The sequence below is a fragment of the Salmo salar genome, chromosome 20 (genome assembly GCF_965601325.2).
Source record: "Salmo salar chromosome 20, fSalSal1, whole genome shotgun sequence".
NCBI classification, from domain to species: domain Eukaryota; kingdom Metazoa; phylum Chordata; class Actinopteri; order Salmoniformes; family Salmonidae; genus Salmo; species Salmo salar.
This window is the reverse complement of record NC_138310.1, coordinates 34311199-34323357: the sequence shown is the minus strand read 5'-3', so window position 1 is coordinate 34323357 and position 12159 is coordinate 34311199. Positions and strand designations below refer to the sequence as shown.

At 43.2% G+C, this 12159-nt stretch overlaps 1 protein-coding gene across 2 annotated transcripts in view; it reads left to right on the top strand.

Annotated features, from left to right (window-relative positions):
* The window catches only part of LOC106580495 (hexokinase-2), a 100693-nt gene that overhangs the window by 51642 nt on the left and 36892 nt on the right, over window positions 1-12159 (top strand). The window contains exons 7-9 of one of the 2 annotated variants that reach the window (XM_014161633.3): window positions 8201-8384; window positions 8642-8803; window positions 8964-9197. In XM_014161633.3, the coding sequence (XP_014017108.3) occupies window positions 8201-8384; window positions 8642-8803; window positions 8964-9197 (580 nt within the window). Of the gene's footprint in view, window positions 1-8200; window positions 8385-8429; window positions 8528-8641; window positions 8804-8963; window positions 9198-12159 lie in introns of those variants that run through there. The other variant, XM_014161634.3, reaches the window with a different exon arrangement.

Genomic DNA, 12159 nt, shown 5'->3' with positions numbered 1-12159 from the left:
TGAAAAATAAAATTGAAAAAAAAAAGTATTACATTTTGTTATGCTAATGGCGATAGGATTTTTTGCTGGATGGCCGCACAGGGGTTAAACCTAACAAAAAGTGTGCTCCTCCCCATCAATCAGTTAACAGAAGGAATTGGGTATGCCAATTTCCCATTTATGGTGGAGCATCAGCTCTTTACTTATTTGGGGATAAAGGTCACACACTCATTTAAGGCTCTGTTTAAACATATCTTCAAAACATTCCTGGAGCGCACTGAGCAGGATTTCATAAAGTGGTCGTCTCTTCCCATTTAATTAACAGGTCGCAATAATTCTGTTAAGATGACTGTACTACCTAGGTCTTTGTACTTATTCTAAATGATCCCCATTTTTCTGCCAAAGTCGATGTTCAAACAACTGGACAGCTACATTTTCAATTTAATTTGGAATAAGTCAAATCCACCAATGAGAAAGGTATATCTAGGGAGACATAAGTCCGCAGGTGGGCTGGGCCTTCCCAATTTGTTACACTACTACTGGTCAGCAAATATATCTAAATGTGTTTATTGGGTTTCTACATTTCAAAACAAGCATGGCCCAACTTGGGCCATCATGGAGTTACAGTCAACCTTCCAACTTCTCCAGCCTCGCTCCTGTGCTCCCCAATGCCCATGAATCTTGGCGCCCATGTTTTGAACCCCATTGTTAAGAACTCCCTTAAAATCTTGTCCCAATACCGAAGTCACTTTAGCCTTAAACAAGCAAACGGCTTCTCCCCATTAACATCTAATCATCTCTTCCCAGCGTCACAGATTGACACGGCATTCCAGTGCTGGCATAGGAACAGTCTGGTGTTTTGCTGGTGACCTATTTGTTGATAATTCATTTGTCTCATTTGATACTCTGGCGGTTGACCATAATATTCCCAATACCCACTTTTTTAGATACCTGCAAACTCGCAGCTTTGCCAAAAAACATTTCCCTTCATTTCCACTCGAGCCCACTAAGTGTCCAGTCGAGAGGTGCTTAGATCTTAACCCTTATCTGAAGGGCACAATCTCCAGATTAAATGACATAATACAGAACATTAATCTGTCTTCCTTTGCAATACAAAATCTGCATGGGAGCAAGACATAGGTGGCGAGCTACCCAATGATATATGGCAACAAAGTATTGAGTGTATCCACACATCATTTTGCATAAGGCATGGGCTTATTCAGTTTAAGGTTTTGCTACGACTCCATTACTCAAATGACAGATTGGCAAATGTTGACCCCAAGTGTCCAGTGACTGTGGGACACATGTTTTGGTCATGCCAATCTTTGAGTGGCCTCTGGGACCCCATTTCTGAGGCATTCTCACATATGTGTAATACAACTGTTATCCCCAACCCGGTCACTGACATTTTTGGTGTACTTCCTCTAGACCAGAATGCTACCACGCATCCTCTTTCACTGGAAGTCTGCAAAGCCGCCTACCTTGATGCAGTGTATTAAGGAGGTGATGTCATCTCTGCCTCTGGAGAAGGTTAGGTACACTGTGCATGGGTCCCGACAAAGGTTTGACCTAGTCCCCATTAATACAATACATGGAGAGCCTGTCTTTTACTTAGAGTAACTTGCATAAGCAGTCATGTCTGCTCTAGTGGCCATTTGTGCTGATAAGAGTTTTTATTGAACTTTTTTTCTCCATAGTTATTGTTTCTATTACTGTTTGTTTCTGTTTTTCTTTCTTATTTAACTTACTTTTATAGATGCCTTGGTGGGTGGGTTGGTTTGGGACTGGAGGGTGGGACAGAGAGAACGGATGGATGGGAGAATTAGGGGTTAGGGTTGTACTGTTTTTGTTGTTATATCTGAAAATCTATAAATAAAGTTAAAAAAAATATATATACACAGTTGAAGTCGGGAGTTTACACACACCTTAGCCAAATACATTTAAACTCAGTTTTTCACAATTCCTGACATTTAATCCTAGTAAAAATGCCCTGTCTTAGCTCAGTTAGGATCACCACTTTATTTAAAAAATGTGAAATGTCAGAATAATAGTAGAGAGAATGATTTATTTCAGCTTTTATTTCTTCATCACATTCCCAGTGGGTTAGAAGTTTACATACACTCAAATAGTATTTGTTAGCATTGCCTTTAAATTGTTTAACTTGGGTCAAACATTTTGGGTAGCCTTCCACATGCTTCCCACAGTAAGTTGGGTGAATTTTGGCCCATTCCTCCTGACAGAGCTGGTGTAACTGAGTCAGGTTTGTAGGCCTTGTCATGCTGAAACAGGAAAGGGCCTTCCCCAAACTGTTGCCACAAAGATAGATGCACAGAATCGTCGAGAGTGTCATTGTATGCTGTAGAGTTAAGATTTCCCTTCACTAGAAGAAAGGGGCCTAGCCCGACCATGAAAAACCGCCCCAGACCATTATTCCTCCTCCACCAAACTTTACAATTCTCAATTTGCATTGGGGCAGGTAGCGTTCTCCTGGCATCCGCCAAACCCAGATTCGTCCATTGGACTGCCAGATGGTGAAGCATGATTCATCATTCCCGAGATCACGTTTCCACTGCTCCAGAGACCCAATGGCGGCGAGCTTTATGTCTCCAGCCGACGCTTGTGTGCGGCTGCTCGGCCATGGAAACCCATTTCATGAAGCTTCCGACAAACTGTTCTTGGGCTGACGTTGCTTCCTGAGGCAGTTTGGAACTTGGTAGTGAGTGTTGCAACTGAGGACAGACGATTTTTACGCGCTTCAGCACTCAGCGGTCCCGTTCTTTGAGCTTGTCTGGCCTACCACTTCGCGGCTCAGCCATTGATGCTCCTAGATGTTTCGACTTCACAATAACCGCACTTACAGTTTACCTGGGCAGCTCTAGCAGGGCAGAAATTTGACAAACTAACTTGTTGGAAAGGTGGCATCCTATGACGGGGCCACGTTGAAAGTCACTGGTCTCTTCAGTAAGGCCATTCTTCTGCCAATGTTTGTCTATGTTTGTCTATGGAGATTGCATGGCTGTGGCACGATTTTTATACACCTGGGTGTAGCTGAAATAGCCAAATCCACTAATATGAAGGTGTGCACATACTTTTCTAGATATAGTATATATCACAATATTTAATGAGTACATCATCACAATAGGACAAAGGTTGAGATCGCCCAACCCTATGGCACACTTCCAATGTTTTGAGTGAGGTACAAGGTACTGAGCCCTTAATCGATACAGTCCACACACAGGCCTAATCAATTGGACTCAATGTTCTTGCTCCCAATCTTCTCACTCCGTATGTTCTTGCCATATACAAATCCCCAATGTATTTATTTGGACAGTGAACTTTCTCAGTCATCATTATTCTGGATTCATTCATGATTTTCCATAATCATGGTAGCACCCACATTAAAGAGATTGTCCAGTACTTTTATATACTTTTAATCCAGTAGTTCTGAAAGTAGCACTCATGAGCCAAAAGTGGTCTCCGGAAATTGCGTATTACGTCACATACAGTACCAGTCAAAAGTTTGGACACCTACTCATTCAAGGGTTTTTCGTTACTTTTACTATTTTCTACATTGTAGATTCATCAAAGTAGCTACCCTTTGCCTTAATGACATATTTACACACTCTTGGCATTCTCTCAACCAGCTTCATGAGGTAGTCATCGGGAATATATACTGCTCAAAAAAATAAAGGGAACACTTAAACCACACTTCCTAGATCTGAATGAAAGAAATAATCTTATTAAATACTTTTTTCTTTACATAGTTGAATGTGCTGACAACAAAATCACACAAAAATAATCAATGGAAATCCAATTTATCAACCCATGGAGGTCTGGATTTGGAGTCACACTCAAAATTAAAGTGGAAAACCACACTACAGGCTGATCCAACTTTGATGTAATGTCCTTAAAACAAGTCAAAATGAGGCTCAGTAGTGTGTGTGGCCTCCACGTGCCTGTATGACCTCCCTACAACGCCTGGGCATGCTCCTGATGAGGTGGCGGATGGTCTCCTGAGGGATCTCCTCCCAGACCTGGACTAAAGCATCCGCCAACTCCTGGACAGTCTGTGGTGCAACGTGGCGTTGGTGGATGGAGCGAGACATGATGTCCCAGATGTGCTCAATTGGATTCAGGTCTGGGGAACGGGCGGGCCAGTCCGTAGCATCAATGCCTTCCTCTTGCAGGAACTGCTGACACACTCCAGCCGCATAAGGTCTAGCATTGTCTTGCATTAGGAGGAACACAGGGCCAACCGCACCAGAATATGCTCTCACAAGGGGTCTGAGGATCTCATCTCGGTACCTAATGGCAGTCAGGCTACCTCTGGCGAGCACATGGAGGGCTGTGCGGCCCCCCAAAGAAATGCCACCCCACACCATGACTGACCCACCGCCAAACCGGTCATGCTGGAGGATGTTGCAGGCAGCAGAACGTTCTCCACGGCGTCTCCAGACTCTGTCACGTCTGTCACATGTGCTCAGTGTGAACCTGCTTTCATCTGTGAAGAGCACAGGGCGCCAGTGGCGAATTTGCCAATCTTGGTGTTCTCTGGCAAATGCCAAACGTCCTGCAAACGTCCTGCACGGTGTTGGGCTGAAAGCACAACCCCCACCTGTGGACGTCGGGCCCTCTTCGGGCCCTCTGTTTCTGACCGTTTGAGCAGACACGTGCACATTTGTGGCCTGCTGGAGGTCATTTTGCAGGGCTCTGGCAGTGATCCTCCTGCTCCTCCTTGCACAGGCGGAGGTAGCGGTCCTGCTGCTGGGTTGTTGCCCTCCTACGGCCTCCTCCACGTCTCCTGATGTACTGGCCTGTCTCCTGGTAGCGCTTCCATGCTCTGGACACTACACTGACAGACACAGCAAACCTTCTTGCCACAGCTCGCATTGATGTGCCATCCTGGATGAGCTGCACTACCTGAGCCACTTGTGTGGGTTGTAGACTCCGTCTCATGCTACCACTAGAGTGAAAGCACCACCAGCATTCAAAAGTGACCAAAACATCAGCCAGGAAGCATAGGAACTGAGAAGTGGTCTGTGGTTCCCACCTGCAGAACCACTCCTTTATTGGGGGTGTCTTGCTAATTGCCTATAATTTCCACCTGTTGTCTATTCCATTTGCACAACAGCATGTGAAATGTATTGTCAATCACTGTTGCTTCCTAAGTGGACAGTTTGATTTCACAGAAGTGTGATTGACTTGGAGTAACATTGTGTTGTTTAAGTGTTCCCTTTATTTTTTTGAGCAGTGTATTTCAATTAACAGGTGTGCCTTGTTAATTTGTGGAATTTATTTGCTTCTTAATCTGTTTGAGCCAATCAGTTGTGTTGTGACAGGGTAGGGGAGGTATACAGAAAATAGCCCTATTTGGTAAAAGACCAAGTCAATATTATAGCAAGAACAGCTCAAATATGCAAAGAAAAACGACAGTACATTATTACTTTAAGACATGAAGTTCAGTCAATGCAGAACATTTCAAGAACTTTGAAAGTCTATTCAAGTGCAGTCGCAACAACCATCAAGCGCTATGATGAAATTGGCTCTCATGAGGACCGCCACAGGAAAGGAAGACCCAGAGTTACTTATGCTGCAGAGGATAAGTTAATTAGCGTTAACTGCACCTTAGATTGCAGCCCAAATAAATGCTTCATATAGTTCAAGTATGAGACACATCTCAACATCAACTGTTCAGAGGAGACTGCTTGAATCAGACCTTCATGGTCAAATTGCTGCAAAGAAACCACAATTAAAGGACACCAATAAGAAGAAGAGACTTGCTTGGGCCAAGAAACAAGAGCAATGGACATTAGACCAGTGGAAATCTTTCCTTTGGTTTCATGAGTCCAAATTTGAGATTTTTGGTTCCAACCGCCCTGTCTTTGTGAGACACAGAGTAGGTGAACGGATGATCTCCCCATGTGTGGTTCCCACTGTGAAACATGGAGGAGGAGGTGTGATGGTATGGGGGTGTTTTGCTGGTGACACTGTCTGTAATTTATTTACAATTCAAGGCTTAACCAGCATGGCTACCACAGCATTCTGCAGCGATAAGCCATCCCATCTGGTTTGTGCTTCGTGGGACTATCATTTGTTTATCAACAGGACAATGACCCAACACACCTCCAGGCTGTGTAAGGGCTATTTTCTAAGAAGGAGAGTAATGGAGTGCTGCATCAGATGACCTGGCCTCCACAATCACCCGACCTCAACCCAATTGAGATGGTTTGGGTGAGTTGGCCCATAGAGTGAAGGAAAGGCAGCCAACAATATGTGGGAACTCCTTCAAGACTGTTGGAAAAGCATTCCAGGTGATGTTGGGTGAGAGAATACCAAGCGTGTGCAAAGCTGTCATCAAGGCAAAGGGTGGCTACTTTCAAGAATACAAAATGTATTTTGATTTGTTTAACCCTTTTTTGTTTACTACATGATTCCATATGTGTTATTTCATTGTGTTGATGTGTTTACTATTATTCTAAAATGTAGAAAGTAGTAAAAATAAAGAAAATCCTTGAATGAGTAGGTGTGACCAAACTTTTGACTGGTACTGTATTTGCAGAAAACATAATCTGAAACACAACCAAAACATATTCTAAAGGCATGCAACAAGTTTGTAGAGTCACAAGCTTGATATCATTGCATGCTAGGAATATGGGACCAAATACTAATCTTTTGACTAAATTGAATACACTATAAGTGAATTTGTCCAAATACTTATGACACCTTTAAATGAGCGGACTACATATGTAAAGTGCATTTATTTCTAAACGTTAAAACAGGCATGTATAAAATGACCCTTAAAAAGGTGACATTCTGTTTAAAACATTTGATCTCAAATTCAAAATGCTGGCGTATACCATAAATTCCTGACTATAAGCCGCAACTTTTTTCCCACGCTTTGAACCTCGCGGCTTAAACAATGACACGGCTCATATATGGATTTTTCCCGCTTTCAATTTTTTTTCTTCCAAAAAAACACATTCTGTGACGTGCTCAGTTTTTTGGCGGCATGAAGCTTTCATTAGACCAATGAAATTGCCGAACAGGTTAAGGTCAAACAGTGACGAGAGCGACAATGAAAATGATCCAATATCGGATGAAGCAATTCTGAGGCTATTCAACTCCGACACTGAAGGAGATGACTTCAGTGGTTTCAGTGCACAGGAGGAGGAAGATGGTGACCAATGACTTTCTTGGTAGGCTACTTACTGTTTACTGCAAATTTTTTATTTTTTGTTACAAGCCGTGTTTCGTTAAAGCCTATTTATTTTTGTTACAAGCCATGTTTCGTTAAAGCCTATTTATTTTTGTTACAAGCCGTGTTTCGTTAAAGCCTGTGAAAAGTTAATTTGTTTCAATGTACCGGTAGGCACCTGCGGCTTATAGACGTGCGGCTTATTTATGTTCAAAATAAAATAAAAAAAATAAAATTCTGGATATAAATTCTTATATTCAGGTGCGCTTAATAGTCCGGAAATTACAGTAGAGCCAAATTAAAAGTTTTAGCTTCACTGTCCAAGTAAATATGTATGGGAGTGTAATTGCATATTGAACACTGAAGGCCTCCGTTGGGAACACATTCCATACATAATTCGTAGGACTCAATCAGTATGTAAATAATGGAACTACTCTAGTTGTATTGTGACATGTTCAAGTGTGCTTTGGTGTTAGGGTGAGAAAAGCTTACCATTGAAACGTATCTGTAAGTTTAGTACAATTATAAACCTAGAAGTGTGGTTGTTGAGGGAAGCTGAACCTATATGCAGTCTGGAAATGAAAAACAATTTACGTCATCAGATTAGTCACACATTCTCAATATACAAATTATTTTATTTAAAACACTATTTGGAAAAGAAAAAAAACCACCCAGAATGTCGTGTCTATTGTTCAACAAAATAAACATTATTTTGTTGATCATCCCAAAAATGTAGCTGGCACAAAGTACAGCAGGGATACTCTTGTTGTAACCAAGCCTGGAGGGCCAGATGGAGTGCTGTTAGTTTCCAGATTTGAGAGAATCCTTGAATTACAGTATGGAGCCGAGCTCAAGGCCAGTGTAATGTAGGGCTCACCTGGGCCTGGAAAGAGGTGTCTAAAATAGCCCAGCACAGAAAGAGATAGAAGGGGGGCCTTTTTGAGGCCTTAAATGCCGCATGGCGTGATGAGGCCTTGGTAAGTAAGAAGTACAGTATGACCATGTTGTCTATTGCTGCCCCCCCAGGCACTGGCACCAACGCCTGCTACATGGAGGAGATGCGTCACCTGGAGCTGGTGGAAGGGGATGAGGGGAGGATGTGTGTTAACATGGAGTGGGGGGCATTTGGGGACGACGGCGCTCTGGAAGATCTTCGTACAGACTTCGACCAGGATATCGACGCCGGCTCCCTCAACCCCGGCAAACAGCTGTGAGTGGCAGACAGACAACTGGCCCGCCCTCTACTTCTACTATACTGTCTATTACACTGGTCCTCTCTGTCTGTTGCCCAATCCCACCTGGAAAAGATATCAACCTCCAGCTGCAATATAGATCCGGCGTGGTGTTGAAAGTGTAATTTTCAGCTTGTTAACTATCACCCTCAGCATTTACTCACATCTAGCCAGGTGTTGTTGTAAATGTGTGACAGCCTGCTGTGTGTGTGTGTGTGTGTGTGTGTGTGTGTAGGTTTGAGAAGATGATCAGTGGGATGTACATGGGTGAGCTGGTGCGTCTGATCCTAGTAAAGATGGCCAAGGAGGACCTGGTGTTTCAGGGTCACATCACCCCGGACCTCGTCACCAATGGACAACTCCAGACCAGCTTTGTCTCTGCCATCGAGAATGACAAGTTAGTAGTTTTTGTGTGTGTACAATATGTGGGCCTATCTTGATATAACTTGGTTCATGATGATGATGATAGGTAGTAAATGTAATTCATACAAATACCAAACTGAATGTTATACTTTATAAGCTGGTATGTAACTGAGGTGGTACTATTTTCCTGACAGAGACAAGGAGGGTCTGGTGAGTGCAGAGAAGATGCTGAGGGGGCTGGGCCTGGACCCCTCTGTGGAGGACTGCGTGGCCACTCGGAGGGTGTGTCAGGTGGTGTCGACCCGGGCCGCCCACCTGTGTGCTGCCACCCTGGCCGCTGTGTTGAGACAGATCAGAGACAACAAGGCTGCAGAGAGGCTGAGGACAACAATAGGAGTGGACGGCTCTGTCTACAAGAACCACCCACAGTGAGTGGGGCGGGGGGGCGCGTACAAAGTGTGTGTGTGTGTGTGTGTGTGTGTGTGTGTGTGTGTGTGTGTGTGTGTGTGTGTGTGTGTGTGTGTGTGTGTGGCGCGCAGGTGCATGTATGAGTGAGTGCGAGTGTGTGGGGTTCCGTGCGTGTGTGTGAGTGAGTGCTTGCGTGTGTATTAGTGCGTGTGTGCGCACACGTGTGTGAGCATGGAGATACTGTACTCTGGGGTTATCTCTAACATAGTTGGGGTCAATGAAGCTGTCATTGCAGCTCCCGTCAATTCAGGATAGAACAGATGAAGTGTTGCACTTGACATGGCGCTCACTGTGTGTGTTTATTTAATACAAATAACTCCAAAATATATGTTTTATAATGTTTCTCCTTGAGCCCAGGGCCTAAAAAAAGTTTGGTCCACCAACCACTGTGGTAGGTAGATAAAAAAAAAGTCTACCAGCCACTCAGATTTTCTACCTTCCAAAAATGTTTTTGTTGTTGCTAAAATTACACCAACAAACAGAAAAAAACAGATGAACATGCTTTGTAAAGTTTCTTAAACAATAATGCATTTATTACTAGTAAGGTAGCCTGGCGGGTAGGAGTATTGGGCCACTAACCGAAAGGTTGCTGGATCGTATCGCCGACATGTCTGTAAATATAATTCTGACCCTGAGCAAGGCACTTAACCCCCAACAACAACTGCTCCCAGGGCGCAAAAGATGTCGATTAAGGCAACCCCCATCACCACTCTGATTCAGCCACCGGCACCACTCAAGGACATTCAGAGACTTGTCCCGAAGCCACTCCTGCATTGTCTTGGCTGTGTGCTTAGTGTCGTTGTCCTGTTGGAAGGTGAACCTTCGCCTAAGTCTGAGGTCTTGAGCGCTCTGGAACAGGTTTTGATCAAGGATCTCTTTGTACTTTGCTCTGTTCATCTTTCCCTCTATCCTGACTAGTCTCCCTGCCACTGCAAAACATCCCCCTTTTTATACCTGTGCACAGCGCTTCTAAAAAGGAAGCTTTCACTCAGCTCTTCACGTGTGCACAGCCCCCAGCCAGGCAGTGTTGCAGTGCGAGGTGGGATAGGTGAACCTCCCTGGGCGAGGTGGGACTAGTCAACAGCCAGTGGAATCGCGTGGCGCGAAATACAAATACCTCAAAAATGCTATAACTTCAATTTCTCAAACATATGACTATTTTACACCATTTTAAAGACAAGACTCTCGTTAATCTAACCACATTGTCCGATTTCAAAAAGGCTTTACAGCGAAAGCAAAACATTAGATTATGTCAAGAGAGCACCCTGCCAAAAATAATCACACAGCCATTTTCAAAGCAAGCCTATGTCACAAAAACCAAAACCACAGCTAAATGCAGCACTAACCTTTGATGATCTTCATCAGATGACACTCCAAGGACATTATGTTATATAATACATGCATGTTTTGTTCAATCAAGTTCATATTTATATCAAAAACCAGCTTTTTACATTAGCATGTGATGTTCAGAACTAGCATACCCACCGCAAACTTCCGGTGAATTTACTAAATTACTCACGATAAACGTTCACAAAAAACATAACAATTATTTTAAGAATTATAGATACAGAACTCCTTTATGCAATCGCGGTGTAAGATTTTAAAATGGCTTTTCGGCGAAAGCACATTTTGCAATATTCTGAGTAGATAGCTCGGCCATCACAGGCTAGCTAATTTGACACCCGCCAAGTTTGGTGCTCACTAAACTCAGAATTACTATTAGAAAAATTGGATTACCTTTGCTGTTCTTCATCAGAATGCCCTCCCAGGACTTCTACTTCAACAACAAATGTTGTTTTGGTTCCATATAATCCATAGTTATATCCAAATACCTCCGTTTTGTTCGTGCGTTCAGGTCACTATCCGAAGGGTGACATGCGAGCGCATTTCGTGACAGAAAATTTCAAAATATTCCATTACCGTACTTCGAAGCATGTCAAACGCTGTTTAAAATAAATTTTTATGCTATTTTTCTCGTAAGATAGCGATAATATTCCAACCGGGAGACGTTGTATTCATTCAAAGGCTGAAAGAAAAAAATAGAGATTTCTCATGAACGCGCATCTCCAGTGTCACTGTCCCCAGGCTGACCACTCACAAATTCTCCTGCTGTTCTTCGCCCAGAGACAGCAGACACCCCATTACACTTTCTGGCGCCTTCTGAGAGCCAATGGAAGCCTTAGAAAATGTCACGTTACAGCAGAGATGCTGTATTTTTGATAGAGATGCAACAGAAGGACAACAAATTGTCAGACAGGGCACTTCCTGTATGGAATCTTCTCAGGTTTTGGCCTGCCATATGAGTTCTGTTATACTCACAGACACCATTCAAACAGTTTTAGAAACTTTAGAGTGTTTTCTATCCAAATCTACTAATTATATGCATATTCTCGTTTCTGGGCAAGAGTAGGAACCAGTTTAAATCGGGTACGTTTTTTATCCGGCCGTGCAAATACTGCCCCCTAGCCCCAACAGGTTAAGTAGGATTCGTAGTTCTTTGACTTAGTACAATTTAATTTACCACCTATGAAATGAAACAAAACAGCACAAATTCTTTGAAAACAGCTACTGTAGAATTTGTTTTGCTATATATGTGATCATACTTGACTATTTTTATTGTGAAATTCTCGCACTGTGGAGCCCTGACCCCCGCCAACGTGGCTGGTGAAATAGACAACTTACCCGCCAATGCCAAAATCTACTCGCATTTGGCAGGTGTTAATTTTAAATCCTCCCTGAGGATTTTGGCCATTGAATGCTCAGTCTGATCGTGTGGGCATTAGGACACACATTTGAAGATATTTACATACAAAGCCCTGATTGGCTGATAGGATGGTCTAATGCTGATTGGTTAAAACCGCATTCCAGCTGGTGTCTATTCAGGAAGTTGCTACCGGCAAAATTTATGACGTTAAAATGCCT